The 22443-nt window shown below is 45.9% G+C and overlaps 1 protein-coding gene across 2 annotated transcripts; it reads right to left on the reverse strand.

Annotated features, from left to right (window-relative positions):
* Positions 1-325: 325 nt before the first annotated feature.
* SEPT6 (septin 6) lies at positions 326-19500 on the reverse strand. 2 transcript variants are annotated; one of them, XM_009997114.1, is made up of 9 exons: positions 19389-19500; positions 12158-12353; positions 11427-11613; positions 11033-11194; positions 9457-9553; positions 9057-9225; positions 8374-8506; positions 7521-7711; positions 326-848 (listed from the first exon to the last, which is right to left on the reverse strand). In XM_009997114.1, the coding sequence occupies exons 2-9, from the start codon at positions 12322-12324 to the stop codon at positions 839-841; spliced, it is 1116 nt and encodes a 371-aa protein (XP_009995416.1). In that variant the 5' UTR covers positions 12325-12353; positions 19389-19500; the 3' UTR covers positions 326-838. The 2 variants fall into 2 exon arrangements, with proteins under 2 accessions (XP_009995416.1, XP_009995415.1); XM_009997113.1 differs by lacking the exon at positions 326-848 and adding an exon at positions 2011-2035.
* Positions 19501-22443: the final 2943 nt, after the last annotated feature.

The following is a 22443-nucleotide window of genomic DNA, read 5'->3' on the forward strand; positions in this document are numbered from 1 at the left end:
GAGGGCAGGTGCCCAGGGAAGGGGCAAAGAGGGCAGGTGCCCAGGGAAGGGCAGGGAGGGCAGGTGCCCAGGGAAGGGCAGGGAGGGCAGGTGCCCAGGGAAGCAGGGCAGGAAGAGCAGCGGGAAGCGCGAGGGGCGGCTCAGGCACTTCCCAGGGGACCCGGCTGGATCCTCACTGTCCTCGCACCGCCTCTCCTGGCACTGCCAACTCTTCTAACTTTGAAGAACGAGAGCAGGTTTAGTTAGGAAACAAAAATGACCACTCGACCCACATCCGCTGGTCAGTGGAGGTCGTTTAATAAGGTGGTGAGACACAGGACACCAATGAAAACACACAGTTCTTACTTTATTTCTTTGTTAAAATTAAATATTTTCGTGGCTGCCAACAGACCGAATTGCACCATGTTTGTATTTCCTTTGACTCTGAATCCACAGTTTCCCAAACCAATCAAGTAACAGCATATTGAAAATATTCCTCAGGCTTCACACCTCACAGAAGCCCATGACATTTATATTATTAAAGACAAAATTAGAAAAAAAAAATATGCCCATAACAACGTTTGAAAATGTATTCGCTACATTGTTAGTCCAAATATCACATTTCTGTTGCTCTTCAAAAATTCAGGTAAACAATCAGTTCCCTCCCCCAGTTACCCTGTCTTGTCACACAAATTACAAGACACTTCAATTTTAGATACCATGCAAGTCAGTAAAAGAGCTTCTTTCCAAAACACTAACACTGAAGATTTGTTCCCCCCCTCCCCTGACATAAGACCCTTAAACTCTTCTAGAAGTGGCAGTCTTCTCCCTCAGACCCAGTGCAGCTGGCGAAGACAGATTAAAAAAAGCTACAGAGAGAGAAAAGGGGAAAAAAAGAGAAAAAAACAGAAGATTAGCAAAAAAGAGAAAGACATTCAAAAAAGCAGGAAGAAGAGATGCAACATGACATCAGCTGACAGAGGAGAGATGGAACCTCCTTGTGGTGCCTCAGGTATTTCAAGGAAACCACCCAAGTAAAAACCTTTTTTCTTTTAAGTCTTTAAAAAGACTTCACATAAGCTTAAGTAACATCATAGTAAGGCAAATGGTCAGGAAGAACAGCCAGTGACCTGCAATATGGTTAAAAAAAGGCACATTAAATAGTTCTTTTAGCAGATAATGTAGGAGTCACTGACAGATCCTGACTGGTTATGGGAGTTTGCTGCTGCCAGGAAAAGCTGAATGCAGAAATGGCTCCAGAGGGTTCAGCACCAGCCAGACCAGCCTTCTGGTAACATCAGCAGCAGTGGCCGGGACTAAAACCAGCGTGACCCATCACAGCCACATCTGAGGTGTGCTCACCTTCCAAACAGCCAGGCTCTGAAGGGTTTTTGTTGCAAATGTTTGGTAGCAAGCACCCTGATCCTTCAGCAGGGCCAGGGCATGTGGATTCACCCACAGACACAGAACTTGGCCTGCACATCATGAGACTGAAGGGTCACAACAAGCAAGTCTGAAGTGGAAATGAGGACTACATACTAGTCTGCAGGTAGCATGAATTAGCAAAATAAAAAGAGATAGGTGATGCCATGGAAATTACACCAAATACAAAGTGAAGAGAGTTTTTTATCTCTGAACTATGCAATAATTACACTCAGGTGGTGTTGTCATGTTAACGTCACCAATAAATACATTTAAACTGCACTGTTATTTTGCCAGCAAAAATAACTCAGAACTTATTTCCACATCCCTTATTTATCCGGGTGGAGAGGGACCAGGAGAAAGGGGGAAAAAAAAAAATTGAAGGGTGTAAAGCTGCAGCATCCAAAGCCTCACTTGGACTAACATTACATTGTTTGATAAAGCAACAACTGCCAGTACACAGTAAAGACAGAATCACAATGAGGAAGGAGGAGAGAGCAAGGGTAACACCACGGAAAGGTCACAGCTGAAATGCTGTCACTTTTTATTAGACCCTCCGATTTAACAAGTAAACGAAGGTCCATTCCAGCCCATTGTATTCAGGGGTAATTACTCAGTACAGAGCCATGGGTTACTGTAAAAGAAGGGCAAAGAGAACAAAAAACAAAAGAAGTGAATGTTAACCAGAATTCACTGTCTGATGAAGTCTTTATTTAAAAACAAAACTCGTCCAAAAATACAAACAGAAGACACCTGCAGGCAAACCACAGTTGCACTTGGCCAGAGTGAACTCCTGGCCCCGGTGAGCAAAATACCCTCCTTTTCTAAGTGCAAATCTTGCAGTAAAATAAGGCTTTTGCTGAATAGAAAATATGAGAAGCAACCTGCCAGCATCTGTTCACTTCTAAACAGATGCCAAACTAAAAAAAAAATAATTAATATAGCTAATACTTTTTGCATTAAAACCAGAAATTGTTGGAATCACTGAGAAGAAAGTCAAAGAAACATCATCGTCTTTCTTCACAAACACTGATATGTACAGCAAGGTGTCCAGCTTTCCCTGAGGTTGGATCCAGGATGTGCATCCAGGCCAGCACACTGAGAGGGAGACAAGGCAAGAGATCCTTCGTGACCCCTGCAGCATTCAGAGAACACTTAGTTGCAAACCGTGGATCCAAGTTTGAGAACCCCCCAGGCCTGGGGACTAAGAGGTTCGGCCTGTGAGGATGTCAAGTTTTGCAAAAAGTCCTTTAAAATTATCTGAGTCACACGTGGCAGCACGGGGGGATAATGAGGGGTTAGATACAGCGAATTACAATGGGGGAAGAGCAGCCAGGCTGGGCAGACAGCACGTCCCACCCCACAGAGCTGCTGCGCCCTCCTGCCACGCACCCCGAGAGGGACATCAGCCCTGCCAGTGCTGGGCTGCCCAGGCAGCAACCAGCACCTCTGGGCACTTCCAGGCAGGCTGAGCTCTTCACAACACCCCCCACGGCCCCGAGGAGCCAAGGGTGAGGCCTCTCGCTGTAAAACAAGGCGGTGAGGGCGGGAAGGGGAGCAGTGAGGCAGGGGGAGCAGACAGGCACAACGGGAGAGCTGCGGGTTAACCGAATGTGGGGGCATTCGCTTCTGGTGTGAAGGGAAAGGCTCTACAGGAAACCCGGACTGAAAATGAAAGAAAAAGGCAGATTAATGGTTTTATGGATTAATGACAAAATAAAATATGAATATAAAATGTTTCCTAACACACACACGCACGCAGAGAAATGTTGCTCAGTGTTAATAAGGTTTAATTTGATTACAAAACATGCTTTATGCAGACACACGTGCACACACGCACGCACGCACACACTCAGCAGTGGGATGAATCAAATTTATCTTCCAAAACAATCCTTTCACAGTTTTGCAAGCCACAGGGCTCATCAACTGTGACTTGTTTGTATCTTTGCAAAACAGTGGAGCCCTGCAATACTTTATGGATCAATATGGAGAATATTTTTCTGAATTCTGGAAAAGTACCATATATACATATTTAATTTAGCAATGACAAATGCCCATTGAACAAGGCACTGTCTACATTTGTATAGTGAGAACAAAAAACTGAATTTGATTTAAAGTCTGGCACAAAACAGAGTACAGTTATGAGGGCTGCCAAAAGCAATCCAAAACCAACAAAAATCAGTGATGTTCACTCTGACTGCACTTTAGTCATGTCTTCGTACTTGGCACCAGAATGAACACTGTTAGTCTTTAAGCTTACTTTCCCACATTCAGAGCCTGATAAGCAGAGAACTCTTCTTTCCATTGTTTTACAGTTACAGTTGGCAGCAGAGATATTAATTCAAAGGGACTTCTCAAGATGACTGCAAGCTCCAGTTCAAGTCAGTGCAAGAGCCTTCTGAAGCTCTTCTGTTAAGTAGAAGAACATCCCATTGAAATTAAATTCAAATGCCTCTCACTGCCAGTGTAATGTTTACTTGCTTTTCCATTTCCTTTGGTGGAGCTAAGAGGGAAGGAATCCTAGAATCAACTTTTCCCTATTTAAGGGCAGACCATAAGTTAGTTTGGACTGTATCCTGGAGAGAATGTAAATCCTTGGTTTACCTGCAGGGAAGGGTGGACCTGAGGATGAGTTTTTATGGTGTTTTATAGTTAAGTGCTGTTTTCCAACAGGTCCCTTCTCCAAGAGACCTGCTCACCTCAGCCTGGGGTGCTGTCCTGGGATAATAAGTATTGCTGCTCTGTCAAGGAGACAGACATTCCTGTGGGAGCTTTCTTTTTCCTCTCACCAGAGAATCAACAGCAAATTAAAAGGCTCAATTAAACACACTCAACCTAGCTATAAGCAGACCACTGTCATTAGTAGTTTAACTAATAACCGTAAGGAGGATGCTGCTCTCCTGCCAGGCAGGTGCATCTCTTACGTGTCTCTGTTTAAATGAGCCTTCATTTCACAACAGATGCCGGCACCCGCACTGCTGACGCTTGCATAAGCCAGGTTTGCTAACCCTTTCAGGCAACCTTGTCTGTTCCACGAGCCTGCCCACGACCATGTGGCCACCTTCCATCCCTGCTCACATGAAGAGACATCCTGGACAGAGTCACAGCAAGTGGAAAAGAGCCAACTCACAGCATAACACCGCTGACAAGGCACCGCTCCAGTGGGAACTCTCCACGCCATGGCAAAACTCCTTGGAAACTAAAACATTGCCCTTTTTCAGGGACAAAGTGCTCTAGCAGGCTTTCTGGACAGGTCTTGAATACAGCCCTCTGCTACCACTAGCCTTACCCTGACTGTGGGCGCAGCTGGCACAGCCCCAGCAGTGTGGGTCTGTGTCTTGTCTTCTAGAACTGCACATCCAATCCATGGGTGACCCATCTGACTGTTAAAAACGTCACAAACTTTCTCTGTCTATCTTCAGAACCTTCATTATCTGCTATATTCTCAGCCCATCATCTCCTGTGGATTTGGACAATCACCTCTGATCACTCAGCAGGTGAATATCGGTTTGGTTACTTGGCAGTAGTTTCTTTAATGTCCCCTCATACATACACACACAGTCATACACACACAGTCTGGTGATTCTCTGGTGCTTTGGGACCAAGGAAAGCTCCAGGTTTGGCCTATTTTACCATCTGTTAGTAGGTGAAGGTGGGATAGAAACTAGTCTTGCATCTACCTTCCCCTGCAGTGTAACCACAAGTTACCATTACCACTTGGAGGGGTGGGGAAGAAGGAGGAGAAAGGGAAAAGACATTGTTGAGGCTAGCTGGGTTCTATCATCACCACATCTCCATAGCAATTGTTGCCATAGTATCAACATGCCTGTGTGATTAAATAATACAATTTATTTCTAAGGGATATGGACTAAAGAAAACAAAGTCAACAAAGTCCCAGGAATGTTTAAAGGGAAGAGGACCCAATCCTCATTTTTCTACATTTTACATCTTAATATTGAGTCTCTCTGCATTTTACTTTGTAGAATCTTTATAGACAAACTGCATTGCATCCTTTTTCTTCAACTGCGTATGTAGACAGAGACTGGTAGAGCATGTATAGTAAGGGTGAAAGCAGAGTAAGACAGAAATAATACTTAATAGGCTTCTGGACTTGCACAGGGTCTGCTTTTTTAGAGGTGTAACTGATCCCACTGTGAGGTATATATTAGTTAATGACGCTTACCAGGACAATGTGCCTCATGCACCATGCAGCCAAACAGCAGCTAACTGTAAAACAGCACACATGTAAGAGCTAATCATGATGATAATGATGTAAACCAACAACAACAAAAAAGAAACCAAGTCATGATTAGTGCAAATTGCAGAGTTTGGGTTTGTGTCACCTGTGAAAGAAGAAGGCTAGTGTACTGCCAGCCACAAGTAAACAAGATATAATTAAGCTACAGCTTGTGAAATTCATGGATTGTTTGAGGTATGTATGATCTAAATATGGAAATGAATTATTAAGAACTATTGGAGAAGTTACAGAGTAAAGAAAGCAACACTATTTCTAATACAACTATTTTCCTGGAGGAGAGAGGCCTCCTAATACCTTCCCAAGCCTCACTGAAGCACAGACCCTTCTCTTCATGGAGTTTCCGGTGCCTTTCTGTGTCCTTAACCAACAAGGACAGTACCAATGCTTCTCCATATGAACATGCTTGGTGTTAAGCAGCTCTTTGGACATCAGAACTGCTTCTAGGAACACGAGTGTGACTTGGGCCACAGCGACTAACTGCTCATACTACAGGGCAAATCATCTCCCTCTTCTGCATTCCTGACCCTGGCTGATCTCAGGGCTGCAGCCTGCAGGCCTCAGTGTGCAGAAGCCTGAGAGCACTAAGCATAAAATAATCAGTCGTGTATTCCTCACACAGTCCAGGCTGGGGAGAGAAGTCTGTCCCCAGTCAGTCTCAAGCTCTTCAGCATGAAAAGATATTAAAACCCCCTGCAGGTAATTCGAAGGAGCAAATCAAAATGTGCAGTGGAAAAAGGAGCAGACAAGCGGGAAAAGGGCAGCGCTAATTGCTCATTGCAGAAGAACGTTGACATTGAAGCAGCTCCAGCTTAAAACTAAAATTACTAAACCAGGATCTCATTCTGGTTATTGGGTTTTTACTCTCCTGTCTCATTTGATTCCAAGCTTAACAGTCAAGGGCTACTTCCCTGATAAACAGTCCTGTCAGCTCTTCGGGCACATGCCATATTGTTCATATTAACAGCACTTCTCCATGTACTGAAGACTGTGTAGTGCAGGCAAGATTTGCTCTGGATTTGCCCCAGGAATGTGCAGAGGGGCACAGAAACCAGACCTTTGTTTATGTGGGCGCTGGTTTTTGTACACATGCTAAGGTGGCACAGCATTCCATTTGGGAAACTACCACAGTGAGGAGAAAAGGAACTGTTCACTCCTAGGTGAGCCAGGACTGCTCAGCTGTACAGCTGGTGGCTCTTGAGCAACTGCAGAGCTTCAGGAGCCTGGCATGGGCACTGCAGACCCTGAGGAGGGGCTGGATCCTGTCGAACCAGTCCCTGGCATGGGGAACTCCTGCTAAAGCCACACAGTATCTCTCTGTTTCTGTGGAGGGCAAAAAGCTGATTTAGGGCTGGAGAAGAGTACTAGCAGTAACTGGGAGCTACAACTCATCTTGCAGATTCCGGAATTCAAGACTATTGGTCTCCCTCAGTAATTCCCACAGTAAAAGCTTTTTCCCAACCTAAACAAGAAAGACCCTGAGACAGGATACTCTCCTCTCTGAGGGAATGGGACATCCCTGCTTCCCACACCTTAACCCTAGCCTTGGCAGCTGATATTGTTCTACTTCATTACAAGCACCGACAGACCAAAGAAGAAGCAGGAAATCTCGGGGAATGAAAATTAGTTCATCCTCTCACACACTGTCAGCAAGCAATGAGGGAGGTTAGCATCCCTGCTACTCAGCATGACAGCTAAAGGTAAAATGCTTCCAGCTACTGCTCAGCCTTACTGGGGATTAAATCTGGCTGCAAACATTCCCCCAGTAAAGACCGGCTAGGCTGGGAGAGAGATATGAACACCCAGAAAAACAGTAAAGGAGAACCATTGCCAAAAAGCAAATGTCACTGGGTTAGCAACTTACTTTTTTCTTTCCTTATCTCTTTTAAGAGTCTGGGATCCTCCAGCCTGCTGAGCTTGAGATTGGAGCAATTCAGCTGCTGTCTTCCTTTGTTTAAATGCATTTACTTCATCATCCAGAGACTTCTTCTTATCCTCCAGCTTCTTTTTTTCATCCTGATGTAACTTCTTCAGGCGATCAAACTTTTCGTGCAGCTAGAGGGAAAGGAGAGAGGTGAGCAGGACCCAGCACTTCCAGATATTCTGCTCACAGGAAAAGAGGACAATGGAAGGATCCCATGGGATCTGAGCCTGCAAGTCTCAGTTGATCTCTAATAATTTCTAGCCCCCTGAGCTGACACTCCAGGGCAGGGAACAGTCTCCTTCCACAACATCTTACAAACAGGCAGTGCTCTAGTGATGTACCATTGCACAGACTGAAAACAGAGGACTGGGAGAGCACAACAGTAAAAATATTTAATCCATTTCCAGGTGTCTCTGCCTTAATCCTCTTTAAAGATTAGTAAATTAATGGATTTTTCATAACACTAAGGAAGTTGTATGGATATATTTTTTATATATCAAGTTTGTATCAAGGGCTGTTTCTCTCCTTGAATTATGCCACACTGCAACTCTCCATCAGAATCAAGACTATGTCACTTTCATAGCACAGTAAATTGGATACTACAAGCATTGTGATCTAGTTTTGTCCTGCAGGATGAACACCTTAATGTCACCATGACGTCAGGTTAAACTTTAGAGTTCTGGATAAGAAAGTCCTAAACCACACTCTGCAGAAAATGCTTTGGGAGCAGCAACCTGCTCAGGAGTGGATCTATCACTCACAACCATGAAGAGACAAGCAGTGCAGTCTTCACCTCTTTTTCAGCCTCCTTCAGCTCCGCTTCTTTTTCCTTGACCCTCTGGACAAACATTTGCCTCATTGCCTCTTCCTTTTTCTGCAGTTCCCCCAAAAACTCATTTCTTTTGGCTTCATAAGTTTCTTGTAAGCTAAAAAAAAAAAGGAAAGTCCAGTGATATGACCTGAGACAAGCTCTGCTTCCCCTGAGCCTCTGAAATCAGCCCCTCACCATGAATACTGCTCACCACAGCACATTCACTATGTGCCCACATGTGCCCAAGGTCTTCTTTACCCAACTATTTCTGGGGTCTGTAAGGTATTGTCCTTTTCTGTACACGGAATGTTGGGTAATTCAATGAGACCAGCTGGCAACAAACACTAGTCCAGAGGAACACTGTTGATTCTCTGCAGCATGGACATTTCTATTCCTATACTTGCAGTTTCACGGTCGATCCTGCACACGCTCTCTGTGTTTTAACCTTCTCTCACTCAGCCAGCACCTTTGCTGAAGTCTGCATTTATCTGACCTGGCAGGTTTTCTTGCTGCATTGGTTCTTTACATGCTCTCTCAAGGACACACACATACACACACACGTGCAGCTCATCCAGCAATGCCTCTCTCGAGCTCTCCTGTCTCCTCCAAGGATCATAGAATCATAGAATCGTTTGGGTTGGAAGGGACCTTAAAGCTCATCCCACCTGAAGGGTTTGCTGTCTGGATCAGTGTCCTTGAATCCCATCTCTTCCAGCTTACACCGCCTGTAGAGCTCGTAGTGGCGTGTGTGGGTCTGCTCCCGAAGGTCCTCCATGTTCACACGGATCAGCATCTCCCGCAGCTTCACAAAGTCACAGTGAGCCTCATTCTCCACTGTAAGGAGACGTGAGATGGAGTAAGATGGGGGCAGAAACAGAGGTCTCTTCCCACATTCCCCACCTGTCTATTCCTCCAACAGGTTTAACAGCCCTTCCAAGCAGAGCAAACTGTCACCATAGGCCTGACACAAGGATTTAACAATGAGGTATTAAAGCCCAGCAGGCCCTCGCTCCCCTCATGAGCACCCACTGCCTCATGCCACGAAAACCCCAGGACTCAACTCACCCTGCACTGTGCCCCAAGGGTACTGACGTGCCTTCATCATTTTGTTTCCTATTTTCAGCTCCTCCGTGCTCCCGATCACTGCAAATGGCAAGTGGGCCTGGAACACATTTGGTGACACCCTCATTAGTCCCTCTCAACTCTGGCTGACTGGCCAGCAGAGAGACCATCAGCACAGCCATTGAGCAAGACAGCCATTATGCACACATTAATCTCAGGGAGTCTAGTCACTGGTCACTAGCCCAAGACAAGGGGGGAGAAGGGAGGGTCCTTTTTGGAAACCTTGCTAGTGCTACCACTCTATACCCTCCACCTGGCTGATCCTCCCAGCCACAGGGTCTCAGGTGAGATGAGCCAGTGCCAGAGCAGCAGCAGCCTGACAGTCTAACAACTCGCTGCGCAGCTCAGGCTGCGGTGTCCCAGGGCTTGCTGTGGCTGAGGAGAACATCTGCACAAGCACAGAAGCAATAAAAGAGGTCTTGGAGCCTTCTTGATTTTAACCCGCCACCACTTCCTCAGCTCACACTGGAGCACAAAACAACTCACTTTACCATATAATGAGAGTGGCATTCCTCCTTCATCCCCCCAGAGACACAGCTCTGTCCTGCTCACTTGCTTCAGCCCTGGTGAGGAAGGGCTGGACACAATCCTGCACCAGGTCAGCCTCCGTGTCCACGTGTGCCCCGAGGTCTGCCCCAGGCTGAGCTGGGAAGGACTCAGCATTCCCTGGTCTGTGCTGAGCCCTCAGCACCTCCTCTCCCACATCCCACAGCACTCCCTTTATCAAAACTGCTTCTGAGAAACCCAAAGGAGTGCCAAGGGCTTTATAAAATCCTCATGACATTGACACTACGCACGGACACTGATAGGAGGCTGCACAGCCAGAAGACAAAGGAGGCCAAATCCAAGGATCACACCCATGAAGAGAGACCCTGGGGACAGCAGAGCAGAGCTGTACCACCAACTCAGCTATGCCTTGCTATGCTCTGTTGCCCACCTGTTCTAGCCAAGAGCACCAGAGACAAAAGGACAAACCAGACCAAAGACCTAGCTAAGTAACTTGGTCACTAATAAAACAACAGCTCCCTCAGCTGAAGGATCTGCTGTAAGGATAGTCACAGGCACGAGGACACAACCATGGAGGCAGGACTTTGCAGGAAACACAAGCCCAGGAGAGGAAAACTGTACAGAAAACACAGGGAGAGGAGCAGAGAGGTGTGTGTCTATAGCAGCCTGCACCTCACACCACACAGGTAGTATCCATCTGATTAATTCATAACCCAGGACTGTCCTCCTTGCCCCACACAGCCAGGCTTCACCATCTGTCCCATTTCCTTCAAGTCTCTCAACAGATATGCATTAGGACAAGAAAGGAGTTAAAAGTCTGTTTTCTGACTAGAAAAGCCCACCAGAGAGGCCTACCACAAGGCTCTGCTAGCCACCACAAGAATGGGATCCCTGTGAAATCCTTTGGTTGTAAGACACAAAATAAAAGGGAAATTTGATTTAAGAAAATGGGCCACCAATCTCTACAGTGACAGTGTTGTTTTGGGAGAGGAAGAAGTGCTGAGTCACTTACATTCATTGTCCCATTTATCTCCGCCACTGATTCATCATCTGTTGGGAACTGGTAGATCTGAACCCCATTACTGACCAGTTCACTTGTGATTTTGATTTTAAATTTGGTCAGCTCACTCTTGGAAATGGCATCAGATTTGGCAATGATGGGAATGATGTTCACCTAGAAAGGAACAGAGCAGTAAGAAGTCCTCAGCTTTGCTCCAGGGAGTTTTTCCAAGTCTGCAATACAACTTACAAAACTTAAAAGTGCTCAATAAATCTACTAGATGACCCACCCTCTCATCTCCACTTGCATAAGGGCTATTCAAGGTGGGGAGACATACTCTGGAAAAGCAGCAGCCTTTGCACCACATGCACAACAAACCTGCCCAGTAAGAGTTAAATGTGCCTACCTTGCTGTCAAGCTTCTTCATTGTCACCAGGTCTAGGGATTTCAGTGAGTGGCCTGTCGGAGCAATGAAGTACAAGCAAGCATGGATTCGGGTGTCATGGTAGTTGTGCAAGACCCTCTTTATCTTCAGTTCTTCCTGCAAGTAGGCTTCAAACTGAGCATCAATGAACTCGACGATGGGCTTATAGCTTTGGTGACAAAAGAAAGAAGTTATAAATCTTGTAGTCAGAAAGGAAACACAGGGCTCCTCTGCTGGCTTTTAACAAATAAGCTGATTTCACTTCCCAAGACAAATTCTCTCAATCTCCCTCCCTCCCCACATGTAAGAAATGTTAAAGTTGCCCTGGTGACAAGGGGGTGTGTTCTTCCATGAGACTGTAGAAGCCTTTTTGACAAAACACAGTATTGGAGACTGAGCAGAGGACAGGAGACACATCATTCCTCCAAGGAAAGAAGACTCTCATACATTGAAATGTGAGGGTGAGAAGGCTCCCAGCAGGGCAGATATCGCTCTGACAGCATGAGAAAGGCCACTTTGTTAGCTGGAGCAGTGCTGACACCCTACAGCCTCCGTCCTCTCTTCCACTTGCCCATCCCAAAGAGACAACAAGGACAACCCATAAAAAGAAAGCAGGAGAATTGTACAGCACAGCCTAGCCCAACTAGGGCACAGGGTGAGACCTTGTATGAGAAAACTAGGTCATAATACATCCTCTCTCTCCCTTCACTCACCTGTCCTCTTTGTTGATTTGATCCCCAAAGCCAACTGTGCTGACAATAGTCAGTTTGAGGTTGACATTGCTCTCCTGCAGGTCATAGGTATTGGATTTCAGCTGGACCCCAGGCTGTGAGTGAGATGCTGGGTCACCTTCAAACTTGGTGTTGAAAAGTGTGTCCATGAGAGTGGACTTCCCGAGGCCAGTTTCCCCTATTGGAGAAAAACAGAGTTCAAATGTTCTGTTGAATATTAATATGTCTTGGCCTTTCAGCTTCCAACCGTTAACAGGGGTGAAATTGTAGCAAATGAAAGCAGATCTCATGCTCCAAAGGGATCATCTGGCAAGCAGAAAGCTATGTACAATGGGAGGTCTGTATTCTGGGCAAATTACATTTCACAGTCTAACGGCCATTAATATCAGTAGAAAATAGAGATGAAAAGAAAGAGGTGAAAAGGCCATGGGGAAAACATTGTTCAGATCCTGAATAAACCCACAACTACACTACAGAGGATGCTGTTTTCATTATAAAAACAGGAGGCGGGATGGGGCTCATTGCCATTTCCAAAAAAAGATGCTCCAGATGAATCTGTCTCTAATAAGCAGCCACTGAAATAGCCTCCTTCTGAGCAGACACACTGAGAGTTGGTTCTAGTCCTACAGCAAGCCGTACTGTTGTTTTTTTATACCCACAACAGATTGAGTGGATTGAGTTGCTGATGACACTAAGCTGGGAGGAGTGGCTGACACACCAGAAGGCTGTACTGCCATTCAGAGAGACTTAGATAGGTTGGAGAATTGGGCGGGGAGAAACATGATGAAATTCAACAAGGGGAAGTGCAGAGTTTTACATTTGGGGAAGAACAACACCATGTCCCAGTACAGGTTGGGGGCTGAACTGCTGGAGAGTAGTGTAGGTGAAAGAGACCTGGGGGTCCTGGTAGACAGGAGGATGACCATGAGCCAGCAATGTGCCCTTGTGGCCAAGAAGGCCAATGGCATCCTGGGGTGCATTAGAAAGGGTGTGGTTAGTAGGTCAAGAGAGGTTCTCCTCCCCCTCTATTCTGCATTGGTGAGGCCGCATCTGGAGTATTGTGTCCAGTTCTGGGCCCCTCAGTTCAAGAAGGACAGGGAACTGCTTGAAAGAGTCCAGCGCAGAGCTACGAAAATGATTAAGGGAGTGGAACATCTCCCTTATGAGGAAAGGCTGAGGGAGCTGGGTCTCTTTAGCTTGGAGAAAAGGAGACTGAGGGGTGATCTCATCAATGTTTACAAATATGTAAGGGGTGAGTGTCAGGGGGACGGAGTTAGGCTTTTCTCAGTGATGACCAGTGATAGGACAAGGGGTAATGGGTGTAACTTGGAGCATAGGAAGTTCAAGGTGAATATCCGAAAATTTTTTTTTACTGTGAGAGTGACAGAGCACTGGAACAGACTGCCCAGGGAGGTTGTGGAGTCTCCCTCACTGGAGACATTCAAAACCCACCTGGATGAGTTCCTGTGTGATGTACTCTAGGTGACCCTGCTCTGGCAGGGGGGTTGGACTAGATGATCTCTCGAGGTCCCTTCCAGCCCCTAAGATTCTATGATTCTATGATCAGCCTTCTACACTGGGAAGAGACATTTTGTAATATGTTTTCCATATCTTAGGGGCTATGCAAGCTACACAACACTCCAAAAACTGCTTCCTAAAGTTCTGCAGCATTAAACTGCTATTTGGATGCCATCTATCATTGAGGAACTATTTCTGTGTCTGGAAGGATGAGACAAATCCTAGAGACCAGTCTTAAATTTGTTTTAGACACAGCCCAGAAAAACCAAGACCCTCTGTGCACTCAGCCTCCCCTGCCACGCTCTGACAACAGACCCAGCTTTCCCAGCTCAGAGGACCTGACTCACTGCTAAACCCATGAGCAGTCTGGTCTGCTGCCCTGCCAGGGCTGTTGCTTTTGGGCAACCATCGATTTCTGAGCTGCCCAGATGGCTTTTACTGAAACTCCAGGAGCCAGCTGAGCCCCACCCGCTGTAAAGGCTACTCCTCCAGCCCCACTGCAGCAACACAGGGAGACTGTGTCTGTCCGAAGCCCTTCCCCTCCCTCCCCCAGCCCTCAGCTCCTAACCAAGACAACTTCATCATTTTCCTACTTTGCTCAGAAGAAAAGACCTTCTTATTTTTGTAGGCTTAGAGCTCTGCAACAAATCCAAAACTTGCATGAAATACCCAATTCAACAAGGAGAAACTCCTCCCCATCCTCCCTGTCCAAACCTTCCCTGGAAGCAGGCAAATTCCTCTCTCACAGCCCCAGAGGGACTTCTCTCACTCAAGGCTGAAGTACAGGACAGGCAGGCAGGACAAACATCCGCTGCTCTGGGAACTCAGCGGTCTCTGATTGCCAGGATCATATATCAAGTATCTTTCCATAAGGCAGCAAGATTCATTAACATTTGAAAGTCAACGTACACCTTGAGTTGCAGATCTGCCCAGGAGCCAGCTAAGAGATTGTGCTCCATCACTGATTGATGGCAGCTACAGCCAGAACAGCCCTTTGCACCAATCTCATTTGCAACCCTAAGGGGAGAAGAAGGAGCCAGCATCAGGAGCTGAGGTTGCTGCAAGTCCTTGTCCATGGATCAGCCACCTCTACAGCATGGCCAACCAGAGTGCTCTGAGAAACAGAGGGACACCCAGCAGAGCACAGGGTTTTATCCCTGTCACTGGGGAATGAGCTGGAATATCAGAAGACTCCTGGCTGATCATGGCAAGCCTTTTTTGCAGTCTGGGCTTTTGGGGCACCATGTGCCCCAAATGGGGAGCAGGTGCACAAAGCACAGCAGACCAGCTCATTGCCACAGTTTGGATGGGGGTTTTGAGAGTTAACAGCAGCCAGCCAGCACCACCCTGCCAGGCCTTTCCCTGGGATTCCAGGAAAAGCACAGTGTAAGAAAAAGACAAAAATCTAAACAGCCTGAGAAGGCTGCAACATTTCCAGAGTCCCTGCCAAGGGATGGGTGGGAGAGAGCAGGGAGTCGGCTGCTTGCCTACAAATGCCAGGATCCCTGACAAGGCATCTTGGGACACTTGAACTTGTCCTGCTGGGAAGGCATCCCTGGGGTGTTGGAGCAGCAATGACAGGGCAGGGAGCTGCTCTCTGCAGCAGATACACAAGGTCAGGAGTCAATCACGCAAGCTTCCAGGCAGACATAACACAGTGTAAACCACCTCCTTCTGCCTCCCTCCTTCTTTAGGGCAAAAGGTGTTCATGTGAAGCCAAGACTGCTGTTTAACTGCATCCTGAACCTGCTAATTATCACCTACTTTCAATGAATCTATGTGTTGTTTCAAGAAGGAGAGACTTCAAGTCTCAGAGATGCCAGAAGTGTGTAAAGAGATGCAGGCAAATTTTAAAGACAGAACATGCTTTTATACTCCATCTCACATAAAAGAGACATGACATTAACACTGATGGAGTGATATGAGATGGTAAAAGATTGAAGATGTCAATAAAGAGCTCTGCTGTGTTAAATACAACCAGAGGTAGGGAGCAGTGCTACTTTGAAGGGCAAAATGACAGAAGGGATTTCTGCATCTCCTGGGAGTTTCTAACTGACACAGAGGCGACTTTCTGCTGGCTGGAAGATGTAAATGGTGCCAACTGCTTCTTGAAAGGACAGGAGTCCAGATGGAACAGATGGTCTGATGAAAAGGACAAGTAGTCTGTGCTTGTTCCAGCTGACAGCGCTGGAACCTTCTCCAAAAAGCAGAAATGATGAATGGGGATTAAGGGAGGCAGAATTCCTGCAGAAAAAGCAGCGGTGGATGCAGCCGGAGTGAGAGACGTCCTTGGCAGGGAGATTATTTCCTGATGTCAGGCTTAGGGGCACACATGTGGTTTGAGCTCCAAAACCATACTTCAGGATTATGCAGCTCAGCAGTGGTCTGCTCTCCTGCAGCAGAGCTGGCAAAGGGCTGTGGGGAGGACAGGGCAGGGAGGGTGACCTTTACTGCTAGTGTTCTGCACCAGGAAGCTCTGACAGCTACTCAACAGCCTTCGAGTTGTGCCTTTCATCATGGAATGCGTTTTTGCTGTTAAATCTGACACAAAAAAAAATAATTAAAAAAAAAAAATGCAAGAGGCAACACACCAGTCAGGCTCTGGACATGCAACAACCCTACTTAGGATTTAAGGGGCCCCAGTCATACCATCCTCAGTCAACTCTGTGGGAGAACAGAGAAATCCCTGGAGTATTTCCCAGTTCAAAGGCATCCAGCAGCTTTCCCTGGAGCACCCTTTCACTAGAGAGCAACACCTGTCCTTCATGAGATTAACTGCTGTGGCTCCAGACATCAAACAATTCAATCTTAAAGAAAACATAAACACATGCACCCCTTCATGTGAAGAAACGAGAGCTAATCCAATGTAGCAGGTTTGTTGAGACAAGCCCTAAGGCAGCTCAGCCTGATAAGGCCATCTCCCATAGAGAGAGAAAAAAGCAGTTCTTTTTATCTGACCGGGGTTCTGAGATGTGGCATGATTCACCCATCACAAGACAAAGGCTGGGCTGTGGGGACAAGAGAAGCAACATGGGATCACCATGGGAGCAACATGAAGCACCTCAGAGGACTACACAGCTGCCACAGGTTGCCCCAGGGTCCAGTGGTGAGGGGGCAGGAGAGGGCTGAGGAGACAGATGGCCTTTTTGGTTGGAGAGACCCTGCTCTCTCCTCAGCTGGTTGCACCAGTGACGTCAAAAACAACCACTGGGCAAATTCCAGGCTGTACAGCTCATCATAGAAAGCTGCCTGCTGGAGGGCAGAGAGCAGCTCTGCACACTGAAAGCTGTGTGCATCCCTCCCTGTCCCAGCCTGTGAGAGCTCCTGCATGCCAAGGGACTCATTCATCTGGGGAGAGAGAGCTCACAGAGCTGTGGTACAGCCACTGGGAAAAGAGAAGGTGTTTCTGCCACAAAATAGCTGTTTCTCACTGCACTGAACAGGCTGCTTAGAAAAAATCCCCTGCAAATTCCAGGAGTTGGAAACTCCTACTCATAACAGAATGCTCATCTAATGCAACTATAATCTACCCTGGCCAAAACTGAGAAAGTTTTCATCACAAAATGTCAGCACAAAAGGTCTCAGCCATTAAATACTTCACCAGCTTTTGCATTGAACTAAGAGGCGACTAACGTTTTATCACAGAGAAATAAAGTACCAGAGAAGCCATCCACAACCCCTCACTTCTTATGAGAGGTTTGCTCATTTACTCTATCTTTGGCTCTAACCTCAAAGGGGAGACAGCTCTCAGCATGAGAAGAGCTAAAAATTGCTCTGCTCTGGATATGCTGCTGAGAGTCATTTCTGAAGCTTTCCTTGGCTCCTCCACTGGGAGCTGGGGGAACCAGTGGCTCAGATCCAGTATGGAGCACAGCAAAATTGTCATTGGATTTTTCCTCCAACAGATGCCCCACACAGATGAAAAACAGGAAGCAATGAAGAACCTTTCTATCACGCCTATGGGATCAGTTCACCTATTTGTTGTTTGTTGGCTCCAATCCTCATTTGCTCCCTGCTCCTCCAATTTTTCACCCCAAATTCCTGCTGTACAAGCGAGACCCAAGAGAATAAATGACAGATGGACTCTGGGACTTTTTGTTTTCTTTCTTCAGGATGTTTAAGAGTTTAACTTTGTTATCACACGTTAATTGAGTCACCAGACAACTCTTAAAAGACATTTAAAATCCTGACCTCCTCAACTCAAGATTTGCAGATCCTTTTCTAATGAAGCTTATAAATTTTTTCTATAGAGTTGATTCATTTCAAGATCAACCATGTCTGTGTTATTACTATTAATAGAAGACTGACATTAATAACTAATGTGCATTGATCTTGGCGGCTTCTTGTTATTCAGATCAACAAGCTATTAATTAATTCCATTTTTGTCCTACAAAGAGGAAAGCAGAAGCATTCAACTCTCCACACATCAAAGTTAACATATAACCACAGGAGGCATCCACTGTTGCACCTGTAACTTGTAAAGAAAGCTACAGCAGCTCGATAAATGCAAAAGGAAATAGTATAAGACTTCGATCTTTGGAACTAGGTCTTATCACATTCATGTTCTGTGGAAATCATCCGACGACTCAGCCTGACAGTGACCTCCACTTGTCAGCAGAGTTTATCATCTCACGTGAATGCCGTTGTCAGGGAAAGTTTTTTTCTTAGCTCCACTTAACAGGGCTCTGCTCCCATCTCCTTGATCTGTGACTGTCCTCTCAGACTTAACCCTGTCCTGGGCAAACACCAAGTCCCTACCATGAGCTGCATCTCCCACAGAGGGGAGACAGCCTTTGTGTGGGTGCAGAGCTGACCAGCAGCTAGGCTGAGTCCCCAGGAGGTATCCACAGCTGTAGCTCTCCCCTCTGTCACCAGGCACTGCTAGGAGCATCTGCAGACAGGGGGCTTACTCCAAACAGCCATGGCCACACAGTAACCTCCTGCTCCCAGAGGCAGGGCACTGGCATCAGTAAACCAAACTAATTGTCCTATCAGACAATTACTAAATCCCTCTTATTAATTTCTTTACCCACCTTACCAAACTACCATACGAAAGCCATACAAGACACTACTTCTGTTACTCAGGAGTGCCTCCAAGGAGTGACCATTTGGGATCCTAAGTCTGGGGAAGACCTGTCAGATGGGCAGGCGCTCCAGGGACAGACACCATGTCCCACTGCAGCGCCAGGCCCCAGCTGAGATCCACACCACATGGCAGCTTGGAGAACTGTATCACCAGCTAAGGCTTGGCCAGACTATTTTAATTCAAGTATGCACTGAAGGGAGGAGAAAAAAAAATAGCTTTTAGTGATTTAAGAGGAGCATGACTGGTATTTTGTTAAAATAATTATAATAATTCAATACCTAACCAAATAAGACTTCAGAATAAAGTTCTCTGGCATGAGTACCTATTTTCTCTTAAAAACATGAAATTGAAACATACTAGGAAAATAAAGATAGTAATAAAAGCCTGGGATTTTAGACATTTTATTTCTATGGTTCACTACTTGGTAGAAAGCCATACTGCACAACCTCAGCAGGGATTTCCCAGGGTAAATCTTGTTATTGAAAACAGACAGAACAGCGGGGGAAATTTAAATCAAAGCTACCTCATTAACTCCATCACCTACAAGCTACATCCAGAAGCAGAGAAACCCTTTTCAGCAAGAGAATTTCCCAAAATGGAAATACTCACCCACACACAGGATGTTGAAACAAAACCCATGATTAACTGACTTATTAACCAGCTGGTCAGGCAAACTGTCAAATCCTACGTGTCCGGAAAGCGGGACAGTACGACAGCCTTCACCCTGAAACACAAAGAAATAGTTGTCTCAATTTCTAGCAAAATAATCTTATCTGCGTAAACCCTTAGGACCTCCCAAGTGGAACTGAGCAGAGATTTGCACCTATCCTGTAAATTGTACAGTGTAAATTGTGTCAGTGTGCTTCCCTCTCCTCCACAACAAATCCAGACGGCACAAATAGAACGTTTCATTTGCCACCCATTAGAAGGTAGCCCTGTCAGAAATATTAAACTGTGCAAAACACACACCCAAACACAGCTGCTGAAATAAAGAGGTGGCAAAACATTTGTTTCCTGAGAAATTATGTAGACGTTCAAGTCTCAACTTATACTGAAAACACAAAGAATCTCTTGTGCAAAGGAATGCATTAATGATGCCTCCTCCTACAAGCCTGTTAAAATTCACTTAATGTGATCTGTAACTCACATGGAATTCACATCCACAGCCACAACTATAGAAACGAGTCAGAAGTGGTTGGGAAAACTGTACCTACATGTAGTAGTTGAACAACCCCAACACACTGCCTCTGTAAAGCACAGGAACAGCAGGGAATACAGCCTTTGAGCCATCAAACACAGCAATATGTTCCATATTATTGCGAACATTAAAATCTCAGACTGCAAACAGAAGTCCATCCAAATCTATAAAATGGCCATTAGCAACAGAAAATCAGGGATCACTGAAGGAAGCTGCAAAGAAGATAGTTGCATGGGTTGGTGGCCAGAACACGCTAGGCAGCAGGTCTTCTCCAGCTCTGAGTATTGCTATCCAACCTTGGTAGCATAGCTTTCAAAGCTAGGAACTGAGCAGGAAAAAAAGCTGAGAAAAAGCACCCAGAACTGAGCTGCTCATAACCACACAGCTTCGTCAGGAGGCAACCTGCATGGGGAAGCAGAAGTACCCAAACCTGCCTGGTGGGGGGCATAGGCTGCCCCTGCCCAGACACCCAAACGACTTCATGAGAAGCTGCTCCCATGCCCTGCTCTCTGCTGTACCTGATACCACCAACCCAGCCTCCCTGGCCAGGCATTCCCTTTCTCCCCGAGGAAGCAGAAGGGCTGGGGCTCCAGCTCCTGCTCAGGTTGCGCTCCACACCCAGCACAAAGGCTGATGTGGTTCCAAGGTGCTCTGGGCTTCAAACCCACACAACAGACAGCCATAAACCACATGCAGGGGCTCAGACTCAGAAAAGGTATCATGCAAAATGGACAGTTGGTGCTAACCTTGTGAGTTTGTGTGCACTGGGAAGTTTCCCTCCTGCAGCCCCCCCAAAGGTATTTCCCTCTCCGAAGCAAAAGCTTTAACAATGTATTTTAGTGTCAAATACAGAAAATACCCTTCTGGCCATTCACGGGCATCAGCAGTTTGCAAGAAATACTACAGCCAAAAGACAACAGTTTATAGGGTGCAACTAACTCTTAGGTGTTATAGGTGTTAACTAACTCTTTCAGAATCATGTTTTCACCTATCCTGAAAGTCGGTTCATAGGGACAGGCTTACTGGTTTTCCCTCTTCTGTTAATGGCACTGGTATTTTAGGCAAGGAAACCATCCCCAAGGAATGCATTTGCTAAAGCAGCCTGTCAGGGTATGATCACTTGCCTTGCTACTGTTTAGCTGGTATGGGTTTTTTTCCCAATACAAGGCTCCAAATACACTTCAGCCATTAACCATATTTACCACCCTGTGATGTGTAAATATGTTTCCCCTTAGCCATATTTTGTGTATTAGCCTGACTCTTCCTGCCAAGATGTTCACCAATTATGGCGCTTTATTAATTCCTGAGCACCTTGCCTCCAAATGACATATTTATCAGGAGAGAGCTTGAGTTCCCCAGCAGATTCTGGTTTTGCCTTCTGAGGCTGCAGCTCTGAGGCCAAATAACTCACAAACAGCTAATGCAGAAGAAAGGGTGACCATCAGGCACACAGATTTTGTGATGACACACCTAAATTGTCTTAAGATGCTTTCACCAAAACAAAAACCCAGCACTGGGGTATCTCATGGCAGTGTTTAAACTGCAGCAAGAGCACCACAGCCCTGGTGAGGAGCAGAGGAGTGGACAGAGTCCACAAAGATCCAAGAGAGAACCAACCACAGGCAACATTCTTCATAGGAAAAGAGAAATATCAAGTGTATTTTTAACACTCAGCCTTAAAACTGCACTGTTGGAAGGCTGTTTGAACACTACTCTCCCTAGGAAGTGTGGGTGGGAGTGTAGGTTCTCATTAAGAACAAATCTTCTCCTCATCCCTAAATATAAGTGTGATCCAGATGGAATAAAATAAACAGAAGTTAAACCACTCTCGGCTGAGAGGAGGCATTTACCATCGCACAGAATTCAGCTCACAAGTCATTTCCTGTAGCTTCTTTTTCTAGTAACCTGTGGTTCTATAATGCAGTTAAACCACACTTCACATCTGCTACAGGCCAGGAAACAAGTATTGCAAAATCTGATTTCCAGTCGCAGCAGATGAGCCTTCATGTTAAGTACACAGCCACGAGCTATAATGCCCCACTCTTGCTAAAAATCCAAAGCCTGCTATTCCAAAGCATCAGCAGATCATATGTGGTGGAAAAAAGTAAGAAATGATGTTTTAAGGTCAGACTAGTTTTGGCACACACCAGAAAGCTGCCAGCAATTAACAAACCTGCAGAGATGAAAGAGACATTTTCTGTGTGATCCACCAAGAAACAGTGCAATCCACCAGCCTTCACACACCAAGTGGTGTCTTTGCATCCAGAACATTGCTATATATAAGCAGCACCATCATAAACAACATATGAGCCCAGTGATTAGTCATCCTGCCTGTTCATTACATGCAGATTTGGATTACCTTGTTGAAATCTGAAGAATGTTCAGCTTATAAGCTTTTTGTCGAAAAAGTGTTCCAGAGCTATCTTCTGTTATTTATCTTCAAAAACAATCTTTCAGGTCAAATTT

The sequence above is a fragment of the Chaetura pelagica genome, unplaced genomic scaffold (assembly GCF_000747805.2).
Source record: "Chaetura pelagica isolate M959 unplaced genomic scaffold, ChaPel_1.0 scaffold344, whole genome shotgun sequence".
Taxonomy (NCBI): Eukaryota; Metazoa; Chordata; class Aves; order Apodiformes; family Apodidae; genus Chaetura; species Chaetura pelagica.